The following is a 24,886-nucleotide window of genomic DNA, read 5'->3' on the forward strand; positions in this document are numbered from 1 at the left end:
AAAGTAAAGTGTGTGTGTGTGTGTGTGTGTGTGTGTGACTCACCTGTATCTCCAGTTGCTGAACCACCTGCATCTGAACTCGGCACTGTGCAGTGCTGCGGTCATCTAGGGCGTGCTCATTGTTCAAGTGCCTAGAGGTGAAGGAAGACACACGAGGATAAAATTTAAAAAAAGATCAGAACACTGATAATCCCAACTCAACGATCATTTAAGTCAACACAGTCCTTGTTAAATTAATTTGCAGGTCCTGAATCACGAAGTAAGACGAGCCAGCACTTTCCCCTTTATTTAAACTGAGTTGTGAGCTGTTTCAGCACCATACAAATAAATCATAATCTCCGAGGTTTATTTTGTCTAGTGAAGAACGCAGCAGCTGTGTTTTGTGTGTGTATACTTCATTGGTGCTCAGTGAGCCATGATCCAAGACAACCACCTGGATATGAGCTCATGTGTTATCACACAAAAAGCCTTATCTCAAGATTCTCTGTTAGCTAAACTCCACTCCACATAGTAACACGAGTGCGCATGGGTGTGTGTGTGTGTGTGTGTGTGTGTGTCTGTGTGAATGGTGGCGCTGTTTGTTTCCTCCAATGTGGGAGGACCCGGGACCTTCTGATCTTTCCCAGCCCACCCCTCCCTGTCTCCCTTCCTCCATCCCTTTCTCTCTGCTCTGTCATCGCCAAGGTTATTCACCGGTTGCTGTTGCTTGCCGTTGCTGTTGCTTGCCCCGTGTGTGTGTGTGTGTACTTGTTGTGAGTGTAGTTACGTGTGTGGGTGTATCAGAGTGACTTATATCCTGTGGTGTTAGAAGTTGGAATCTGTGTAATCGTCTCTTTAGCGTGAAGTGTATATTTCACAAGGAAAGTTGTGTGTGTGTGTGTGTGTGTGTGTTTCTTTAAGAAAGCGGAAAGTTAGGCAATATCGGGCGAAGACTAGAAATGAAACAAAAACAATGATGTCATGGCATGGCTAATGCAGTCAGATAGACGGCTCAACACAAGTGCATGATAATAATAACAAAAACATGATCTCACCGCTCTCTTTCTTTTGAGCTCTCTCTCTCCCCCTCTTCCTCGCTCACACTTCTGTCTGCTCTCCCCTTCCCACTTGTCAACTCCCCAAATGCCTATGATTCACACTCATTCCAACCAAATCTGCCCTCCAAAGCCCTCCCCTCTCTCTATAGCGGGGCCATAAACAGTAGCAGTTTCTTTTTTCTCGATGTGTCCCGACAATGAGGCTCTGTTTACTCCTCTGAGTGCTGGCAGACAAGGCTTTAACCCACATTACAACCAGCTCCACCGACCACAGCCAGAGTATTATACCAGAGGACGGGGAGGGAGGGAGGGGAGGTGGGACGAGAGAGGAGAGGAGAAAAAAGGCCGCCTGAAATAGTGGAGTGTCTTCCTCCTCTGTTCTTCTGCTCTACCCTTTCCCCTCCTGGGGCGATGACTAAGGCTGGCTGGAAGGGAGCGCACTGTCGGACTGACGGCATTATCTGTCACTGCCTCGATTTTTTTTCCATCTGCCTCTCTCTCTCTCTCTCTCACACACACACACACACACACACACACACACACACACACACACACACACACACACACACTCTATCTCTTTCTCTCCTTCCATCTGCCCTGGGGCTACGTGAAATGAGACACCAAACAACAGCTTTCCTCTCCAAACTTTCCCAGCCTGCCTGCACGCTTTGATCTGACTGTCCGATGGCATCACAATCACCACACACTTCTGTCATTATGTGTGTGTGTGTGTGTGCATGAGTACGTATTTCATCACCGCAGCTTATTAATATCTCCGTTGTTCAAATGGCTGAGAGATCCACACCGATAATGAGAGTGGGAGTTTGTTTAGGGCTTCATTAAAGGCTTGTGAAGCCTTCGTTAGTAGCCACGGTGCCACGGGGAAGTCCGCTGTACGGTGAGTGACGGGGGAGGAGGTGGCAAAATGTCAAGGCCAGCGACTACATCCATATCTACCAGTGACTGACAAACTGGGAAGTAATATGATGGAAGCAGAGTGGGAATGAGTGTCTTTACTTCTGTTGTGGGAACAAAAAGATGATGAAGCTGATTAAGAGTCATCTTTCTTCTGAAGCAAAACAATCTTAAATGTTTTCTTAAGAAAGTTCCTAGGAAAATGTTCTTATCTTGATGATTCCCACGTCTTCGTAAATTGAAAGCTCGTGCCAGTTCTTCCTAATTAGCTTCATGGAAAGTGCATTAGTGGGGTTTAAGAACAAATGTCTTCCTAAGAACACTTGGTGAATGAGGCCCAATGTGTAAAAACACAAACGTATGCAGACAATAAAAACCAATACACCAACCAAATGAAGGAAAGACTTGGCAACAAATACTACCAAAGCAAGAGAAGAGGTTGTAGAATAAAGAATTCCTTGAAAAACAGACAGTTTACACACACGTTGAGTGGATGTGTGTACCTGTATGTGTGTGCATGAATGTGATGTAACAGGTTGCAACTGATAAATTAGTGAGCCAATGCGAAACACCGGTGATGTACGTGACGAAACTCCAACATTGAGCAACAACTGTCAATCTTTGGTTCCTACTAAATAAATCACTGTATCACCCACGATTACATTCCTGTCTTTTGTCTTCTGTGAAAAAGTTTTCAAATGATTGATGACTTTAAGTCATCCAATCAAATAAAACCCACACTGGTCACATTAAACCACAGCTTTGTGGATGGTAGTGGGGGAGGAGAGCACCACTCATCTGCATGCTACCACAGAGACGGTTGAAAGTTGGGAAACTCTCCCTTTCATCTCTCCCTCGACCTCCTCCTTATCTAACAACAAGTGAGGGGGATGAGTGTGCCGTAGCCCGCTAAACTCTAAGCCTGCCCACTTTTTTTAGCTGTTCACTGTGAAACACGTCGAAGTACAGAAGCGACATTCCCCTTGAACAGGTGCTGGTCCAAAAAGAACCTCTACCGTTGAGCTACAGGATGCAAAGACTCAAAGCAGTCATCCCTATCAAGCATGTGTATGTTTTTCATTGTGTGGTGCAGTATTTCCATCTGTTACCCCCAACTATGTGTGATAAATCATGATTTTAGACGGTTGTAAACTTACTTGATGAACTGTCCCATGTCCTCACACAGTGCTTCACAGCCAGGCCACTTGCACTCTCCATGGCCGTAGAGTGGATGGGAGCCGGCATGCTCCTCGTGACTGTGGAAGGGGTTACATTTATCATACTTTATTCTGTGCAAGAAATATACAACAAATAAAAGCAATTGTCTTTCTGATAATAAGAAAGCCTTGACATTCCACACACTCACACACACAAATGCAAAACTAACTGTAGCAGCAGAAGCATCAATAGAGCCATCTGAGTCTGGTTAGCAGTCATTAGTTTGTACAATTCACAAAGCCAAGTGCAGAGAGAGGAGGTTAGAGCAGAGCGGGGTCAGTTACAGAAGCCAGGCAAATAAGGGAATTGGTCCAGCAACCTCAGAGCTAAATTCTTAAGTCCATGACCTGTCTCTCTCTCTCTCTCTGTCCTTGGCATAGGTCTTGTGTATGTGTGTGTCTGTTAGTGTTGGGGTGCGTTCTTATGTTTCAGGAGTTGACACAGAATCGGCACAGGACCAACCAGCCATGACTGATTGGCGGCGGCTGCCGTCATGTGCTGGTTGTTCTTTTGTGGTGAGATTACGTGTGCGCGCACGTGTGTTTTTGTGTGTGCATCTGTGCATATTTATGAGCGTTTGTGTGTGTGTGGCGATAAAAGACTGGGCCAGGTTTGGTTTGGGCCCAGGGTAAAGTAACTGTGTCTGTGCATGTAAGCTTGTGTGTGTGTGTGTGTGTGTGTGTGGCAGGTCCAGTAGCAGATGTGGTTCAGACTTGGACCTTCGCCGGCGACTGCTGTCTCCACATATATTTACATGACCGTGTATGTGTGTGTGTGTGTGCGCGCGCATGGGTGTGTGTGCACGTGTGTGTGGGGACTGGGATGGGGATTCTCCCAAATCAACATCAGAAGGTTGTCTAACAAAAACCATTTGTCTTGCAGATGGAAACATGTCTCTCTCCCTCTCCCTTTGCTTTTCCGCCTCTTCCTGATCATATGTGCTGGCTGAGGTTTGGAGCTTGTGCGTGTCAGCACGTGTGTGTGTGTGTGTGTGTGTGTGTGTGTGCTGGCTGTGGTTGAGTCAACTCAGAAGCAGCTCAGACAGCAGACATGACAAACTGCTGGCAACCACATTCTCCTCCACATCAGCCATGCATTAGCTGAGCAGGCTAACACACTAATGCAACCCTCTGCATGTCTACTCAAGCTAACTCTGCTGGGCTACCAGCAGCACACTGTAGCTCGCAGTATGACAGCGCAGGACATATCTTGATCGACTTGCAGAAGCTCTTTTAACTGATCTTGTCCTCTCATGTCTGTGTGGATGTGCTACTCACTGGCTGCTGGGGGGTTGGCCACCTTTGGAGTAAAGGGGGACATGGTCATCTCCGCTGTCCGCCTTGGAGAAGGAGGATATCCACTCAAACAGTCTGGCTCTGAAAGATGGAGACAAGCCCGTGAGCAGCCAACAAAGCCATAGGACAACACAGCCCTCATACGCGTGGTGCAAGTACTCCTAACACACGCACCTCCAATATGTCAACGCAAATTCACATCTACAAATACTGATGACTAATAATTCTCAGCTTGCATCCACCACCCCCCTCCTCTATACTACACTTGCATGTGGTTGACAGGATACTGGGAGGACATACTGAACCCAACACACCTCCCATCAAATGAGCTGGGAGACGTTTACACCCTGGTGATGTGTGATATGCTCCATGTGTGTGTTTTGTGTTTAGGTGCATAGATATGGAGCTAAAACCTCAAAGTTAAACGCCAGTAAACGACAAAGCAGGAGTGTGCATGTTAGAAAGACTGCAGGTCACACCGAGGACAGCTGGCTATCACAATGTGGATACTTTGGAGTGTTTTGACATGCTGTACACTACTGTACCTGTCTCTCTTTGGGGTGTGGCTCTGTCCGTTGATCAGGCTGTGCAATGGGATGTGAGCGCTGGCAGCTTTGGAATAGGCTGAGGTAGAATTGGAGCTGTTGGTGCTCAAGTCCAGGCCCTCGGCCTGTTTCAAGGCCTCCTCACTGGACTGCACCCCCGACACCTCCTTCCACAGCTGTTGGAGGTCTGACGGACACATCGCTGCAGAGAAGCAACGCACGGTTAACTTGGCAACCTCGCGTCAGTTGATCACTTTCAGATGTTTCAGTGCAAATATGATTCTAGGATATTTAATTTACGTTAAGCCTATTCAAACCAGGAGAAATGCGGTCAATAGCGAGCCAGATGAGACAATATCACCCACATACAGACACACTGTAAATAAACGGATGTGACAAAGAGGTCAAACACATATTACAACTATTACAGTCCCCTGGGAGTGGTTTAGAGAGAAAAACAGGACAAAGTCAAACAGACAAGAGGTTAATTTCTGCATGTTTTTGTTATCTTTCCAAATATCCACTATTCCTCAACTATTTCTTAATCTCTGTTGGCAATTGCTACTGTCCACCAGCACCGCGGCTCCTGTCACTACCACTATTTGTCTGAACAGGGTGGGTGCACAGTTCTTTGTTATTTCTGCTCCAATTTCACAGGGAGAGAGACGCCTAAAACGCCACAGCATACTCCATTGGACCTTACATTGCACATACGTACGCATGCATGCAGCCACACACACACATCTGCACACACACACACACATTCACAGACCTTGCAGCAATCCAAATATTATGTCTGCTTTGTCTGCATTCTTCTGCGGTCCCGCCAAAATAAAAGTTCTCAGTGTGGAGGAATGAGGCGATGTGTGCATAGATTTCTGTGTGTGTGTGTGTGTGTGTATTATCCAAGAAACCTGATCAATGTGTGGAAACACACAGGGAGTGAAAGTGTAAAGTAGTTAAGGGATTTTTAGATAAAGAGTTTCCTCTTTTGACTTATCGGACTAACTCATACCACATTCATCCAATCCAAAAACAAGAGAGGGAAAAAAGGAGATTCTGGTCAAAGTCAGCTGTTAACTTATGAGTGCAAAGCAAGCAAACCTCAAACTGTAAACAGCTGAGAGCAGAACAGATTTGTGTACAAAGAAAAATCCAGACTTTGTGTGCATTCAGGTGAATGTATGCACTCTCACAATTTCCCCTGGCTAGTGTCGACATTTACAAAGTATTTGCGTGAATGAGAGTGCTTTTGTTAACTATTATAACATACACACCCACATCTGGCTGCGAGGGTCATATTTCTTTCACATTGATGTCTGCAGACACGAGACATGCTAGGAAGTAGCCTTAAGTTACTAAGAAGGTGGGGTCTAACAGGATGAAGTCCAATCTAATGGATTTTTGTGTGTGAAGAAACTGCTGAAACACACTCTTGGTGAAACAAGCTGAACTGAAGTAAGTAGCTCAGCAGTCACGAGATATCTACGAAGTGCCGCCGTCTTAATGCAGGAAAAGAAATAAACAAAAACCACACTAGGACCCCTCCCCAGTTTCCCTCCCCACCAACTACCCACCGGACACAACAGCCCTTTGAGGCCGGGCAATTGTGTGTGCAATTGTGTGTGTGTGTGTAGGTGCCAGTGTTTATGCATGTGTGTTTGTGTGTTTGTGTAGCATGGCTGGTCAGAGGAATGCTCTGGCTCACGCCTGGCTGAGCCGTCACAATGGACCGGCTCTTTCATACTGCAGGGAAATTCCACTCTGATACGGAGGGAGAGGGAGAGAAGGAGATGCCAAAGCCAAATGTTTGCAACTGTCTGAAAAACAACACTTTTCTATCCAAAACTGTGGCGTCCGTCTTTTCATTTGTTTTCAATTTATATCTACTCGTTTGTTTTTCCACTCTCCCTGTGAACTGGTAATTCTACTTACCCTGCAGTAGACCCCCCCCCCCCCCCTGCCCCCAAGTGCATTAACACAAACATGCAGAATTGACACTAAAGTTTCAGTGCAGTTCTTGGGTGTTGTATTAAGCTGATTTATTAACGAACATATTCTAAATTAAATTGAAATGTTTAGTTTTTGTGAGTTTGAATGCTTGTGTGCGACTGCATGTGAGAGAAAGAGAGAGAGATCAGACAGACGGAGGGAAGGAAACCGGTATGTTTAGTCAACTCAGTCAGCGCTTTAGCAATGTTACGGCCACTTTAGAGCCTGTAAAGCATTTCTCCGCGTCTGACTTAGTGTGTGTGTGTGTGTGTGTGCATTAGACACTGTGCAGACAAAAGACACACATACACACACAATTTCAATAAGGGTGGGCCAGCCAACAGTCAACATTTATCATTCTAAAACCATACTGACAAAATAAGGGACTGTGGGAGAAACTGCATATAGGAACAAAAAAAGAAAAAAAATCCAGAGGGCACAGCCATAGCAAGCGATGATGTTCTTGGGTCTGGTGAATCTCAAGTGCAGAAACCAAGCACACACACACACACACACACACACACACACACACACACACACACACACACACACACACACACACACACACACACACACACACACACTCCATGCAGGGGGTTTAGTGGCATATTTTACCTATTATCCAAATGAGTACCTTCCACAAACCCACCAATCAGGTTTCCTTTTATCTTTTATAGGCTGATTAACTTAACAGGCTTCACATGCGACATTGGGCAAAGGCCTGTGTGAGTGTGTGTGTGTATTCAGTTATGAACATGTGTGTATGCATGTTTGTCTGAGTGAGTGAGTGAGTGTGGAATGATTAGTGTGTGTGTTTGTGTGTGCATGCACGTACCTTGCTGCAGAGACTGCATGGAAGCGGTGGGCTGCAGTGGGACCAGGCCTTGTCTCTGGAGGTTGAGGATGTGCTGCTGCTGAAGCTGCTGCATCTGGATCAGCTGCTGCTGGAATGCCAACTGCTTGCTTCCTAACTGCTGCGGACCAAAACACAGGGTAGAAAATGTTAACAAGTTACCTATTGCTTCCATGTTATCGTCAACAAGTTCTTTATCCACTCTTTTGTTTTTTAGTCTTTTGTGAATCTTTTAATTCTTAAATTATTTCTTTTAATTCAGAAAATAAGTGATTGACACCAATAGTAATATTTCTAAAATATTGCACCCACAGGTCCTTGTTCAGATAGTGACAAACTGATGTATTTAAAATCAGCACAGAATGACATTTTTATTTTGTATTAATAAGCCCTCCGCTACATTTGGCACTCACAACAAACACATCAAACCAAAGTATTTCCATACAGGAATCTGCTTGCACTCACAACAAACTCTCAAAATAATTAAATATTGTAAAAGTGACAAGTTCTTTAATGATAGTTTTGAACTAACGCTAGACTTAGATAATTGCCCTTGATTTAGTCTTTTTTCCTTTTACATCTAAAAAGAAGCCCTTCCCTCGTCTGTTATTATGATTTCAATTGGTCTGCTTGTCCCATTAGATCCTTGAGTCTCAACAAATTCAAGTATAAAGTCAACTAACACCATATAAAATAAATAAAAGTTCTGTATTAAAAGGAAGAAAAGCCTGACGCTAAACCGTTAGGACCCTGAGGAGGGAAGAGAAGGAGGGAAGTGAATGAGGAAGGTTGAAGGGAGAATGGGAAAGGCTACAAGGCGCGTGGCGATAATGTCGGTGTGTGTTACGGTCAGAAACGTCCCCTTTCCTGCCCTCCCAGTCTGGGCCAAACCTGGCCTGTGCTGCTCTGTTTGAAGTCCCCCCCGACTAATCCCCGAGAGAGATGGACTTTATCTCTCACAGATAACTAGTGGAGAGGAAAAATAAATAAATACAACTTGGGGAACTGCTCTTTGTGTGTGCATGTGTGTGTGTGAGAGACGGTGGCAGCCTGGAACTCTTTGAACAGAGAGGATCTCACAGGAAGGGCAGATAGGTCACTTCCTTTCAGACTGGGGTGCCTGGGGAGAAGAAGTGTGATGGCTGTGTGTTTGTGTGTGGGAGGAGGCTGTTAGGAGGTGTGTAGAGTAAGCACAACTACTTTTTACAAAAGAAAAACAGAGAAGGATGAAAAAGGCACTGGTTTAATGGCTCGTTTCAGTTATACGTCTTCATGTTAACAAAAAATGCTTCAATATTTGTACTATGCTATTTGCTGGATATCTGAGACCACGAGGAATAAATTAAAAGTGGTGACAATTCTCGGACCACAGAGAAATGTTTGTTCAGGGCCCCCGAATGCACTTCTTTGGTCTGCGCAAACGTTGTCATAGGCAACGGGTTATAGTCACAGACTAAATCTGTGTCATGCTTACATGATTCAATTCTTGAAGTGAGCTGCCAAATTCACATTCGTTGCAATAAACAGTCTATCATGATGAGAATTTCCCGACTGAACTGTTTCCTCCCCATCTTTTCCCCTCTTTCCAGCCCTCTGTTTCTACTTGTCTGTCCATTTGATTTCTTTCACTCCCCCCTCCGTCTCTCATTCTCTCCTGAGATATGGCTATGGTTCTTTAAAACATACATTGTGTGTGTGTGTGTGTGCGTGTGTGTGTGTGTATGTGCCTGTGTGTGTCTGTGTTCTGTTTACATTAGCTGTGGCTGAGTGGCCAAAGCTAGCGCAGTAACAGGCTGTCAATGTGATTTATGAGCACATCACACACTGTCTGAGCCTGCCAGTCACACAGATCCACACACACACAAGGATACTCACAGACAGACACGCACACACACACACACACAAACTCTCACACGCACACACACACATGCACACACACACACACACACACAGATCTCTTGTGATGGTCAGAGCCACTTCATTAAGCTGACTCCTGACCGGTCCCAAATGCACTGGCAACACACACAAACACTGACTCTACTTGCGCATACATACTCTTTCTTTCTATGCATCACTTCCACGCGGACAAGAAAGTGAGGAGGGATACAGAAAAGAGGGGAAAAGGGCAACAAGTCACAGCCACTCGAGCACAAACACTCTAAAAGGCAGAGGAGAGATTTTCTGTTTCATTCTCTCTGCTTCCACCTCTGTCTCTTCTCGTTTCCTGGGTGTGTTCAAGGCCTGCTAAAACCACAAGTTGTTTTAAAGCCTCTTTCACAACCTGGTCTGCAACACTACTCTAGCCAGTTTAAAGCTTCGGAGACAATATTCTCCCCTAATGGCTGGGTATTTTGCGCTGTGGGACAGGCTTACAAATGTTTCAAAGCCTCACATCAATGACACCTGATGTGAGGCTTTGGATGATGCACACCTCCTGCCTCAATATCTGAGAGGACCTGCTCCACCAGTAGTGATACAAGAGGCGACTAAAAAGGTGTTTTTTCTTTTTTTGTTTTGATTGATGGCTCACCGAAACTGAAAAACACTTACTGCCGGGAATGGCCTTAGTCATATCAGCTGTACACAGCTCTGTGGGGAGGCATATTCCCTCAAGTGTATGTGTTTGTGCGGTGAACCATCACACATCAAGCCTCTCGCCGCTCTGCATGTATGTGCAGCCGTGTGACCAGTGTTTGCACTTGTGTCGTTGTTACAGGACAACAAACCTGAAAACTGGGACAGCAGCGAGGAGGACGGATGAAGGGAAAAGCCATTCAGACACCCTCTCAACATGCGAGTCAACCACAACTGCTTTGCTTTGGTCACGGTCGAGTTGGTTGACCGCTGTCTGCGAGGAGTTTTGTGGGGCGGGGTGCGTGGAAGGGCCCATGGGGGGGGAGGAGGAGAAATCTAGGATGTGTCTCCTCATGCATTTATCAGAAAAGTCTCATGAGGCCCTTCTCCTAAATCTGTCTCCTGCATGGCCCTCTGTGGGCTCAGTAATTTGGTGAAAGAGCATTCATGTAACAAAAATGTCTCACAAGTACGCACACACACGCACACACACACGCACACACACACACACACACACACACACACACACAGGTTACGACAGCAATCTTGTCCTATCGATTCAGATCCTCTTTGTTGTGCCACGATGTGATCCTAGTTGATCCTCTGATATCCTACTGTACCACAGCTGTAGTTAAACCTGGTGCAGAGAGTGTGTGTGTGTGTGTGTTCATGCATATTCCTGTATGTGACAGAGAGAAAGGAGAGCAAGGGAGGCTCCTAATGCCGGTGGGGTTAATTGACAATAAAAAGAGTGGAAGACTCCTCCTACAGAGAGATTTCACTTCGGGCTTAGAGCTGAAGGCATGCGATGAATACTTCGGCAGGGGAGCGTACGGCTCAGTGCAGCACTCCTCCACTGCCGCGACATGCCGGTGGAAAAAGTTCAAATCCATATTTGCTAATTGTTGTACTGAGACAGGCTTCTACACATAGCAATAATTTAGAGAGGAGGAGGAGGAGGAGAGCGATGCATGTATGCTATACATTAGATCCTCCAGGTGATTTTATTTCCTTCTGATGGCTCCCATGTTAACCACTTTTACGGTGTTTAAGGGCACTCCTGTCCTTCAGAGTGTACTTGAGCTAAGTGAGTGTGTACTCTAGTGTGTACTAGTTCACCTCTTTTGCCGCTTGCTTCCCGGCTTGCTGCTGCTGTTGCTGCTGCTGCTGTTGTTGCTGCTGCTGCTGCTGCTGTTGCTGCTGCTGCTGCTGTTGCTGCTGACTCAGAAGCTGGAGATGCAACTGCTCCTGCTGCTTCTTGTAGTACTCCTGTAACTAGAGACAGACACAGAGAGGGGGGAGGTGGGGTAGGGGATTGGGTGATGGAGAAATATGAAGCGAATGAGTCACAACACACTTTGTATCAACCTCAACAATAGCAGAGTCGTCCCAGGGTGAAACGCCGAGCTATAATCAGACACCATGACTTGAATGGGAGTCTTAAGGAATGCGGCCGCTTTGCTGTTCCTCTCAGCGAAGGCCACAGTTTATTGTTGTGGCGGTGTGTGGTTTATTGACTCACCACGCACAACAAGCAAACACAGACCTGACAAAGAAGACTCCTGAAGAATATAATGGAGCTCTATGGTTTGTCGAGTTGTGCTGTTAAGTGATTGTGTATGACGCGGCTACTGCTGAACTTGCTTGGATTATTCAGTTCATCAAAACTGTGTGAAAGGATCTGAGTGTGGCACAGTGCAGACGGCCACAAGGACACGGTCCAGAAATACAGCTGCACATCCCCTCCTGAGATCAGCCTGTACATGTGTCCGTCTGCAGTTTGTCTTTGTTTCATGCTGCGTCAAATGCTCAAAGACCCTTTTCAGCAGAGAATGACTTCACAGCGCAGCAGTTGTTTGGGTCTCTCATCCGTCTGACCCTGCAGTGAGCAGACGGCACACTGCTGCCCATCCTCAACTCACAGCCGGCCTAATGTGATGGGGCTCCTCCTTTTGTGTCTTACATATCCACGTTCCATCTTATCCCAGCCATAACTTCACATTTACATAATTGTCTGTGCTTTTGTACGATGACGTCTCTTCTTCATTTATTTTAAATCCAGGACTCATTCCTTCTTGCAGCTCTTTCTTTTCCATCTGTCTCTCCTCTCTTTTATCGCTCCTTAGGCCGAGTTAATCTCTCTTTTCCGCGTCACTAGCCGTGCTCGCCTCCTCATCACGCAGACAAATGCATATGCAAACGCACACACACGCACGCACGCACACACACACGGCTGGAGAGTGGTGAATTGAGGGAATAATTAAGTGATAATTAAGGTCTTTTTAATGATTTGATTCAGTGGCTCTGTGCATTAAGAGTATGTGTAAGTGAGGCACTCACCTCTCCAGCCTATTACCATGACCTTGACTTTAGTGAATTCACTAAGAAAGAAAGGCAGAGCAGCTGTAGCATGAGTAAAGGTTAGAGGAAACTTAAAGGTTAAACATACACTCACACATGCAAATCCACAACTGCTGTGCAGCAGTGGGCCGTAAACCTTACTTACACTCTTACACAATGCTGTATTGCCATGGGGATATGAAATTTAATGCTTCAGTGAGTGATATGTTGGTTGATTGTTCTCTCTCTCTCTCTCTGTGTGTGTGTGTGTGTGTGTGTGTGTGCGCGTGTATAAAAGTGCCTGATTTGCAGATACACACTAAGAGCAAGTCCATACTGTGGTTAATTATGTGGGAGAGCAATGTTAAACTCAGTGGTTTTAATAGTGGGAGTGTAATGTGTGTATGTGTGTGTGTGTGTGAGAGAGAGAGAGAGAGAGAGTGAGTAAGTGTGCAGTACCCCCCCCCCCCCCCCCCCCCCCATCTCCTTTTTCCTCATTAGAGAAAAAAGAGCTGGTGAAGAGGTTCTTAGGCATCTGCATGTCTGTCTCCAGAAAGCCAGCACATTTTCATTATGATGCATGTTGTCAGATCTTCACACTGCAATTCATACTTGCCTTAAGCTACCGCTCCCTTATTAAATCTACTGTCTGCTCCGGCCTCGCCTGCACGTATATGTATGCTTTCTTATTTGTGTTTTCTAGACACCTCCATTGCTGTAATTGCTTCTCTGTCCCCACTCTGTTAATAGTCCCCTTCACAGCCTTTACAAGGTTGCGTGAGTATTTCGCGTGTGTAGGTGGCAGGTCACAGGTAGCTGCGGCTGTGTATATGACAGATCTGTTGCAGATGAAGAGTGTTTATTGGTTTGTGTCGACATGGCAACCCCTCTCTCACATGCCGGGCATCAACACACACTCGCCTGAATCACTATGATTCACTTGCTGAAAAGTGAACAAATGTGTGTGTGTGTGTGTGTTGTGTGTTTATGTGTACACATATGTGGCTGCAGGCGGGAGCATGCACATTCTCCTGGCAACAATGCAAAAGGTACTCCAAATGACAACGTGTGTATAAGTGGATATGTGGACGGGTCTTTATCTTCAAAGATCTCCGAGCATTGAATAAGACACAATCACGCCCAGTGTGTGTCAGCGCCTACTAAAACAGACACATTCAAACATGCCGGCCCGGGACCGGGTCCAACCAGAGCGTGTGTGTGTGTGTATGTGTGTGTGTGTGTGTGTGAGTTTTACCTGCTGTAGCATTAGAGCCTGCTGTTGCTGCAGCAGGGCCTGGAGCTGAGGGGGAGACAGGATCTGTTGCATCTGCTGTGGAGTGATCATCTGTGGACTCATCATAGCCATGGAGACAGGCACCTGAAGACAGCACAGCACACAGACGTTTCAGATTAGCTACACTTACATACTAGCTGGCAAAAGTAGGACACCTCAATCAATGGGTTGAGCTTTGTGTGAAAAGGCCCAGGCAGCACAGCAAGCTTTAAGCATGACTGTGCCTGCAACTGAACGCTCAAGTCAAAACAAACACATGGATGGAGGCTGTATAGTATGCTGGTATGGACAGGTAAAGTTAGAGAGGTGTTGTCTCTCATTCTCTGTTGTCAGACGGAGCTGGCAACATCAGACAAAGATAAACAGATAAATAGACAGACGCATCACAGCGCACACATATTGTTGACACTTTCCTCCACAAGGCAATTTCTGTGACATCAGACAGATAAAAGGATAGATATGCAATCTCGGCGCAAAATATAAAATCTTATCTGCTTTTATAAACACATGATTAGGACGGCCTCCGATTCTCTTTCCACACATTCAAGGCTGGCTAAGAAGAAAGGAGCAACAAAGTGGTTATCTGATGAGATGTCTATCTCATCAGATAGAGCTGCAGGCAGGCAAAGGCAGGGGGAGAGAGAGGGAGAGGAACGTGGTGAATCTTGCAGATGTGTTGTGCAAGCACATCCTAATACACATGCACAATATGCACGCATTGTACACAGAGATGGGCAGGGATGCTAATCTGATGACAAACATTGCAAAACAGAAGACAAGCTTACTGTGTAAATCAGAAACTGAGACACACACACACAAACGCGTGAATGCTGAGCGAATAAATGAAACGCCGCGCAGACAATCCGGCTGACAAAGTGCTTTTGTATTTACTAACTGAATTAAGGTTTCGGGAAAACATCAAGGGAGATGAGAGCGAAAGAGCGGTTCAGACACTGAGCGATATTTAGGCGAGAGGAGTGAGATGGAGTCTTCCCTCCCTGCCTATACATCAATAAAATATACTGCCTTCTCAATACAAATAATCCTTTCTGTGGAGACGGGATGGCTCCTTTACAGAGAAATACAAGAGTGAGTTATCGCCACTGAAATTGGCCATTTATCTATTTTCACTCAGTAGTGAAATATCAATCTCTCTCATGGTCAAACAGCGTGTGGGGGCTTGTGTGTGTGTGTGTGTGTGTGTGGGCATGCACAAGTGCCTGTGTGTGCAGCTCTCTTCAGAGAAGTCTCACCACCTGAGGGGATGGCAGGTAGGGGAGGGTGATGGGAGAGGGAATTGTGTGGCGGAGAGTGGAGACGATCTGTCAGCGGTAAATTAAATCTGTAAAGAGCTGATTTGACTTCGTAAACAAGATTGGCCATAAATACTGACGCTCTCTTGTCCCACCTGGCCTGGCGTCTCCCCCTCGCTGCCTTAATCTCGCCTTCTTTTTCTCTGCTTATGCCTGACACACTGTCTTTATCGAAGCATGCTTTTCTAACTAACCCACACACTGAGGGGATGGAGAGAATGGTGCGTAGATGAATGAGCTGTAGCAAGAGTGTGTGTGTGAAGAAGAAGAAGAAGAAGCAGAAGAAGAAGTAGAAGAAGAAGAAGCAGAAGAAGAAGAAGAAGAAGAAGAAGAAAAGACAGAGTCAGAGCGGGTTGAGGCAGAGGAAGGGTCGTGTCGTGGCAGTTGGTAAAGGAGCAGGCGGAGGGGAGTGCAGCGGGTAAGGTGGGGGTGGTGATGGGTGCTGCTTGGCGTCATGCCAGCTTGCCCCCGCCACCGGGCCTTGTCAGTCTAAGCTGCCAAATGAAAAGCTGTAATTAATTGCTCTTGTGCATCCCATTCTTCCTCCTTGACAACTCATACATTCTATTTTATACACACCACCATTGACATTTCAAGTCACAGGCGTAATAATTACTGGAGTTATAGCACCTTTCTGTGTGTTGGCTGACGCTCCGACGCCAGCATCAAACGTGCGTCCATGTGTGCAAGTGCTGATATACGGCCATGTGTGTGTGAGCGAGTGTGCACGCATTCATGTGTTTAAAGGCTGAATGTGTGTGAGGCGGGCTGAATGCTGAGTAGTTAAGGTTTGACGCCATTAATTGCCCCTATAATCTAATATCACAAAGCGTGGTGATTATGGGGCACGCGTTGCCACCGCCATACGACACCGCCAGCCTGAGAGCGCCGCCACAAAACAAAAGCCTCGCCATTAGCGATTTGACGGGCCAGGACAAAAGCGCTTCACAATGCGGAATTATATTTTCATTCGGCTTTGTCTCTCCCGGTGAATGATTTCTCCCCTTTCATTGGACTGTGAATAGCCAGATTCTGAAAAGCCGGGTGATTTGAAGTCAGCCATTTATTAAATGCATTTAATTTTTTTTCCCTCTACTGTCATCCCATTTTTTTTTTTATGTTGCATGTTAATTTAAAAGGGAGAGATGTGTGGTAGATTAGTGGGAGAGAGGTGAAGCTTAGGGGGGAAGAGAGAGGGGAGAAGGAAGGAGCCCATCCACACTCGGTGGAAGAAAGGAGAGAAGGAGGTGAAAGGAAGGGACTGAGAAAGGAAATAATGATTGAAAAACAGACCGATGTGTGTGACGAGTCACACGGAGAGAGAAAGCAGCTTTCAATGGAGAAATGTGGCCTAAAGCTTGAAATAGCAGCGACGACGCACAAATTCAAGTGAGCAATCACACAATCCTTTACAGTAGGTGTTGGACAAATGTGGAAGTTCAATTAATAGTAGGATTTAAACATGCAAGAATCAGTCATACAGTCACACACACACACACTGCTGAGGGGTCGGTGGCTGACAGAGGTCAACCCCTGTCTTGGGAAGAGAGAGCTGGGCGTGGGGGGGGGATGGGGAAGCGAGAGTCAGCCTTGTCGTTTACAGTGAGTGGAGGAGTAATTAGAGGGGTTGTTTGAAGAGGGAGTTTAACTGATTAACAAAGGAAGAGAGGGAGCGAGGGAGTGCCCTAAAGATGGGAAGGAGAAGGAGGAGAAAGGCATGAAGTCCCAGAGGAGCATGAGAGAGAAAGAAGGGGGATGTAACTCGCATTTCAATGAGCCTCCATCCCTCTCTCCTCTCCTCCCTTGATGACTTTTCATTCTAACGAGGAGGAAGCCCCACTTTCCATTTCAGATGAAACCTTTGGAAGAGAGGAGAGAAGGGCTATCTGATATTACACCAGCATGCAGCCGAGGGAATAAGCCCAGTGCGGCTCAGCACTGTGTTTATATATAGACAGACTGGTCGTATGATTGCATCTTCTCTAATTGAGGAGCAAACTTTGGTTTTCACACCTTCTCCTTTCTTCTAATTGAGATACCGTTCTATAATAAAGCATTCTTTACCATCAGTTAATGCTCGTGCATGCCAAATCATCACATTTAACAGAAATGTGGGAGTTTAAAAAAAAAGCTACAACTAGAGTGTGTGTGTCCTGAACAGATACATTTATTGCTACGGTTATTCACCTCATGCTGGCTCAAAAATATTCAGCCAGTACGTGTGTGTGTGTGTGTGTGCGTGTGTGTGTGTGTGTGTGTGTGTAAGATGGCAGTAAGTGGTGAGAAGAAAGGAGGCTATAATCAGAATCTAAACAGGCTCTCAGTCTAAATGATGCGGGCCCTGCCTCTGGGTCTATGGGGACACGCGGGAGAGAGGGATAATTGAAAAAATGACAGAGGAGAAAGCAGGAGGAGGAGAGAGGGGCTGACACAAACCTCCCCTCCACCCTCTCATCCCCCTCTCCTGGTAGGACCAAACCCCAGTGCTGTTTATCCTTGTCACTGAGCATTACCACCTCACCCTAGAAGGGACGCCTGCCTCTCTTCCTGTCACCCACACTCACACAGACACACTGACGTGCATAAAAACTGGCCTCTGTCTTCCAGTCTTTTGTTCACTCCGTAATAATTGCTTTAATGTTTTTTTTCCCTTCTTTTCCTAAAACCTTCCTTGGACGTCACCGTAATGGTGTGTGGTGAAATCCTCTGCTTCTTTGTGGGTTGTTTATTCACCAGCTATCATCACTCCTTACCCTCTTTAAGTCCCTCCAGGTAAACAGCATGTCTGAGCTCATCATGCCCAGGAATGAGAGGAGAGCATCGGGGGGGATAAAGCAAGGGGGGCAGGACAGAAAAAAGGAGAGGAGCACCCACTGTACTGAGAGCGTTGTTTGGACCTCAGGGCCAGGCCTCCACTGGAAGTGAAAGGGCCCCATTGTGTATAGTGAGTACCTCTCCTCCAGCTAATCTGCAGTGGGTCCAGGGGCCACATTACTCTGGGAAGAACTGATGAGCGTAGCCAGGTGGGGCTGGGGATGATACAGGCATCTTACCGCCACAGAATTTTTGCTGAGTAATGTTTCGGCAGTGTCTACAAACAATTTGTATGTGTACGCTGGCACAAAAGTATGTTTCTATTTATTAATGCCGTCACATCACATGTACTTTTGTGCAAGCCACAAGTGCAAGCAACGACAGCATGTGTTGAATGCCAAGGGGGATGGATAGATGAGTGGTTGTGTGGATGCATGCATGGAGGGATGGATGATTAGATGAAATGATGGAGGTGTGAAGATAGTAGAGGGACCTGAGGCCACAGAGGAATGCAGGTTGCTGAGAGTGGGGAGCTGGGCCTTGTTCTACACTCACACAGGCACACAGAAACATACACTAGGCATGTGTACACGCATAACATTCAGCTCTCCCTGACAGAGCCCAGACAAATGAAAAAAAAAAAAAAACTTTAGAGAGGACAGTGAAAGACCAGTAAGTTCAAGTGGAAAATTCTCCCCCTCTACCCCCCTCCCTCCCTCCCTCCCTCCCTCCGTCCGCCGCCTGCCTCCATCTAACGCCCCAGTGCATCAGAATAAAAATGACAACACATTTCCAGAAGCACACACACACACACACACACACACTGACACACTCAGGGCATTTCATTGGGAAGTGTGAGAGGCTGTTATCGACCATATTTCATTACTGATTTCACTCATGTTTCAAATCACAAAATAAGAGTTTCACACTCCAGTGGCCAGACCCAAACCTCTCCTCTCCATCCTTCCCCTCTGTCTGTCCAGCCTTCTGCCCAGAGCCAAAACCCATTCCACTGGCTGCTCAACCTCCTCCCATACACCCTTCACAAACTGTCAGGACCCCGCACTACCCCCCAACACACAGGCACATGCAGCCCCGATTCCCTCCACATCAAATAAGAGAAACTGCCAACTAAGCACTTTCATTGAGTGGACAAAAGGAGTGCTTTGGGAAAAACACTTTCAAAGGAAATAAAAGAGAAGGGGAGAAGGAACCGCTTCAGTACCGCAGACTCTGGGGGGCTAAACACTCATCTTTCCACATACTTTTGTTGATTAGTTAAAAGACTTTGAACTCTGCCTCAGAATTCTTATGTTCGGTAGTTTTTCCACAAATCCGTATCGGTTCAAATGAGGCAGCAGGGGAAGGCAGGGAATCTATTTAGTAGCATATATGTATTGAAAACGTGTGCATTAGAGTTATAATATTGATTACAAGTATTTCCATTGAAATAAACTCTTGCTTTAATACTGACATGACTCAGTTTCTTTCTCCTGTCGTTCCCGCGTGACTCCCTCTCCTCCTCCGTCCCACTGTGCCGGTGCCAGCCCTCTCCAGAGAGCAGAGAGGCAAGCTAATTAACATATCTCTAATGAGTCTTTTCATTTTTTTCCTAATTAAACGAGCTCCTCAATAATACATGAAAACAGGACACCGCGCTATTCAATTACATACGTATGGGCCGCGGCCAAGCACGTGCGTTAATCTGTATGTGCGCATGCCAAGTGGCGGCGTGTTAAGTGTGCCAGGCGCGCGTCTGCCAAGTGAGTGTATACGTGTCCGCTTGTGCCCACCCCCCTGCAGGAGCGTGTGCCAAGTGTGTCCATTGTGGAGAACGTGGGGCAGGTCATGTTGGCATGCTACGCATCATGCTGGGTAATCCGCCAACTGGCACACTCTCTGCCAATTGTGTGTCGACCAATTCACTCGGTTGCAACGCGTGCCACGACCAATTACGGTAACTGTGGCCAATTACGTCCGATGCGTTCTGCGTACACACACAGCTAAAGAGTGAAATAATCCAAATGCTGCGGAGGGTTTGGATATCTTTCAAGTGTAATCACTTTGACTCGTTCAGGAAAGACTGACTGAGCTTACGCCCTCTTTTTCCATAACACCCGTTACTAATTTACACCTGCAAGCTCATGGCTCAGCAACAGGTTTTAATGCATGCCTTGCTTAAGGGAACGTTAGCAGTCGTTGCTGAATAAGGACATACAGTTACTACTATTAAAACCTGTGATGAGTTCTCTTACCTCTTAATAAACAATCCCCAGTTTATTTTATTCGGTGTCTTCAGTAAACATAAATCGAGTTTATGTATTAAACATTAGTGACAAAGCGACAAGCCCACAAACATAACAATCTCAATAACATATCCATTCAAAATGGCAATGTTGCTTATTTCCAAACTGTCATTGTGAGTGTTATTATTATACAATAACATTATGAAGTATTATTTCAATCTGTGTAAAATTACTTTTTGGCATCAAATTAAAACGCCTCTTTAGTTTTGAATCATCAAACTCCAAATAAATAAATAATCCTTCACACTATGATTATTGTGGTTTTGAGCAACTGTAGCAACAATTTCGTGGCACACAATCCATTTTTCTGCAATTGTCTGTGGAGAAACTTGAGCTATTGCCGAGTTTCTCCTGAATGTGACACATGACAATGCCTCACGCGCAGAAAGTGGATGGATACCATCTCACACAGCCAGCCAAACACAGAGACCATCTCTGAACAACCAATCAAAAAACAGATATAATCTCAGCGTTTCTTTTTCTCTCAGCTCAGATCCTCCCTCTATTATAAATAAAGAAAAGAGGAGAAATATGATGGGGAAGGGGTGGGTGGTATAAGATGAGGGGGTGTGGGGGGGTGGGGGGTTGTCAGCGCAGACCAAGGCTTCTCCAGAGAAGTCAAGACACGAATAGATGTCTTCCCGCTCTCCCTGTCTGCCTTTGTCGTTCTCCCTCAGAGAGAAGGGAAAAATCTAATTATCGAGCTCCTAAAGATCTCATTATTGGCTGAGGCTCATTTGCATGTGTGAGAGCAGCCCAGCAGGAACCAACCTGGGGACGGCCATTTTGTGCCTGATGTGAGCCGCCGTGTGACTGTACAGTCGGTCACTGCCACCTTTAGAAATGACCAGATTATCACAATATCGCTCACTCACCCTGGTGATTTAGAAATGATCAAAAAGCTGGAAATGACTGATTAAGAGGTTAGTTGTGAAGTCTAGGAAACAACTTCAGCGGTGCTTTGCTATTTGCGCCTGTGTTTCTGACTGTGAGGAGAACAAACACATCCACGTAAATCCAAGTGTGTGTGTGTGTGTGTGTGTGTGTGTGTGTGTGTGTGTGTGAGTGCTGGAATGTGGGGCCATGTAAGCTGACAGCTCAGACAACAGAGATGTAGCGTGGATGCCCTGGAGAGTCTAGAGAGGCGAGCCAGGCCAGGCACCAACAAACAAGACAAACAAGACAGATATTGAGAGTGTGGAAGAGGGGGTGGTGTGTTTGTGTGTGTCTGTGTTCATAGATTTGCATTTCATGTCGACTTTCAGTTCCTTCACCAGTCTTTTTTTTTTTTTACTTCTTCTTCTCTTTGGTTATTTTTAAGATGAGAAAACGTGCTTGAATAGCAACGTTTTATTTATTTCCCATCCTACGCCAAAGCGGAGTAGTGTGTGATGATGCGTTCGACCCAGAAGGAGACCAATGACACGCACTGACCTATTTGGCTCCACCGCCAAATGTGGATTTGAGGGGACCATCATTTAGGTGAACTACTGTGAAACATGTCTCATGTATTCATTTATTTAAGCCACGTTTGCACCACTTTGCGTCGATTTGCAGTTTAAATGCAATTTCAATACATATGTGATGTAAAACAGTATGTATTTTATTATCTTTGCCATGTAATTTCTCCAACTGCCAGCTGCTATCCAAAGTCATAAAGTGATTTTTGATTAAAGTGTAATTTGCAGTATCCTCCTTTTTCTAAATTGTATTTCGTTTCTGACATCTTCATAATAAGCAGTCTTTTTTTTTTTTTTTTTTGCATTGCCAGAGGTAACTCATTAAACTGTGTGGCTGACACAGCGGAATCTTTTTCTTTGGTCTTTCTGTTGATGACAATAGACCTCTAGGTGACTGTTCTTTTTGTCTTTTTCTGCTCTGTCATGAAGGCCACTGCTGTTCATCCTAAACAAGCAGCTCTTCCTCTGTTTATTTCTAACAGAAACCCCCTTCCTGCTGCTGGACATATGAAAGGCACTGGAGGAGTTTTCCTGGAAAAACATGAGCCAGCACCAAATATTTATGTGAACGAATGAAATGGTTCCATGAAGGATTCTTATTTGTTTTTTTGTTCCATCACTTACGGGTATATCCAAAATACAATTGCCTTTTATCTAGATTCCCTACAGTCTATTATCTTATCACCTTTATAATGCGAAAAGTTTCCCATTTCCTGCCTGCAGACACTGCAAACACGATCTGGCTTTATCCTTGCTTCTGACTCCGTCTTTCTGTCTCTTCCATCTCATTCTTAATTTCCAATACGGCGATGGTCCAGCTGCCTGTTTATAATGTGGCATGTTAATAAGAAGAGCAGTGCCACGGCTAGACTGCCTGCTGCTCTAGTGGACCCATGGCCCCACTTTATTGATATGAGACTTGGCCAGAAAAACTGCCAGAAGTAATGTCACGTGTGATATTCAACATACACTGATAGAGGTAATGTGTGTGTGTGTGTGTGTGTGTGTGTGTGTGTGTGTGTGTGTCCTCCTCAAGTGTCTTTCAGTGGGGATCCTGCACTCCAGCTAACCTCACTCTCTCTGCTTACTGTGGAATTCAACTCTGAAAACAGCTCGCTGCCCAATCTCCACAAAGACCTCATTCACACACACACATTAACAATCACACACACACATGCACTCACAGAAATAGAGACACAGACAGACAGAGAGAGAGAGAGAGAAAGAGAGAGAGAGAGAAGTATGCACCTATATATGTAGTTGACGTGGCAAGTTGGTGAAGGCAAAGATGCAGCAGCCAAAGGCATAATATTATACAGACTCTGACAATGCAACACTCGGTGTGTGTGTGTGTGTGTGTGTGTGTGTGTGTGTGTGTGCTCTGACCTGCACAGGGCTCTGTTTGACCTCATTGCTGGAGTTGAGTCCAGAGGCCTGCTGGAGGAGGAACTGTCTTGCTGCCTGGAGGGCCTGCGGAGGACAAATAGATGATCATCATGCAACACATCGTGGTCATAGAGTGAGAATATTTGCAGAATCAAACAACAACACACTCACAAGTCATACACCTTTCAAAGTTACACCTCACTTCAAATCTTTTTTACAAAACGCGTGTGCGCGAGTTTGGTTTCCCACAACACAAACCCATGTGTTCAAACTTTTTTTTCTTTAAATTAGAGGAAAGAGAAGCAGAAAAATCTCCCACTGGCCACTCCATGCACCCTCTCCCTTTGCCAAGCTGTCAGGTTGGATTTCCTCAACATGAGACGTCCACCTGGCGCACATACAGCCTGCTTGAGTATCTGCATTCGTGTCCGTCTACATGATGAATTCATCCCAACTCATTAAAAACCTCCTTCAACTCCAAACTCGCCATCTCCTCCTTTCTTTGTGTCTCCCCCCCTCCCTCACCTCTGATTCACTCTCCCTCTCTCCAACACCCTTTTCCTTGTTTTTTCCAAGGAAGGTGCAAAGTAGGTTTTCCACATCCTCTGAGGCAGAAGTGTGTCAGCATATCTCCATGTGTGTCAGTGGCACTGTATTTGTGTGTGTCAGAGTGATGCAAGGAACCGTTTGCCCCGATGTGGCCTAAAGAGCTGTGACTAACCACCACCCACCTTTTCACTCCTCCCCCTCTTCCCATTTCTCCCATTTCTGCCCTCCGGTGCTGTCCATTCAAACCAGTGACACCATCTCTTTCTAGCTCTCCTCCTTTCCTTCACTCTGCCATTGAGTGTTGCCGATTCATCCTTTTTACACATCTTATTTGCGTTTTTGCCTCCGATACCTTCCCCTCCGCTGTAAAAGAAACTGTAAAAATGTCTTTCTTTGTGTCATTACGTTTCTCTCTTTTTATTACCGTGTCGCTTGTTGTAGCATTAAAGAATAAAACGTTCTATCATTTAGACAAATCAGTCCCAGAGGAACAGGCATTTTTGTTGGAATGTCTGAACTGCTCCTAAAACAAAACAAGAAAACACCCATCTCCAAACATGAGAGCATTTACTGTAAGTTCACACACACACACACACACACAGACACACACACACACACATACACCAGCACAACCTCATGACAGGGTTAGAGAGCAGAGACAGCAGGATGCACATTTGCTTCCTCTGACTCAAAGGGGAAAGGTTCCTTAGTAAATATTGATTTATGAAAGTCTGCCTGTGTGTGTGTGTGTGTGTGTGTGTGTGTGTGTGTGTGTGTGTGTGTGTGTGTGTGTCCGCGCACACGCATGAGTGTGTGTGTGTGTGTGTGTGCGTACACCGCAAATTAACGGCCAGAATGAAGGTTGTTCTTCACCATGGAAGCTCTTTCTCAATCATGCAGCACCAAAAAAAAAATCTGTTCTATTGCATCATCTGGTAACCACAGAAAACTGTAACGCCGTGAAACAGCGCAGCACGCACTGTATATTGTCACAT

General features: G+C 45.7%; 1 protein-coding gene across 5 annotated transcripts in view; it reads right to left on the reverse strand.

Moving 5' to 3' along the window:
* Positions 1 to 24,886, reverse strand: part of foxp4 (forkhead box P4) — a 390,233-nt gene that overhangs the window by 15,396 nt on the left and 349,951 nt on the right. For 2 of the 5 annotated variants that reach the window (XM_084032376.1, XM_084032375.1), the window contains 8 exons: positions 23,343 to 23,426; positions 14,025 to 14,147; positions 11,549 to 11,704; positions 7,838 to 7,976; positions 5,011 to 5,212; positions 4,448 to 4,546; positions 3,110 to 3,208; positions 44 to 131 (listed from right to left, as the gene is read on the reverse strand). In XM_084032376.1, the coding sequence (XP_083888502.1) occupies positions 44 to 131; positions 3,110 to 3,208; positions 4,448 to 4,546; positions 5,011 to 5,212; positions 7,838 to 7,976; positions 11,549 to 11,704; positions 14,025 to 14,147; positions 23,343 to 23,426 (990 nt within the window). The remainder of the gene's footprint in view (positions 1 to 43; positions 132 to 3,109; positions 3,209 to 4,447; positions 4,547 to 5,010; positions 5,213 to 7,837; positions 7,977 to 11,548; positions 11,705 to 14,024; positions 14,148 to 23,342; positions 23,427 to 24,886) is intronic. The other 3 variants (XM_084032378.1, XM_084032377.1, XM_084032379.1) reach the window with 3 other exon arrangements.

This window comes from Eutrigla gurnardus (genome assembly GCF_963514095.1).
Source record: "Eutrigla gurnardus genome assembly, chromosome: 2".
In the NCBI taxonomy this organism is placed as follows: domain Eukaryota; kingdom Metazoa; phylum Chordata; class Actinopteri; order Perciformes; family Triglidae; genus Eutrigla; species Eutrigla gurnardus.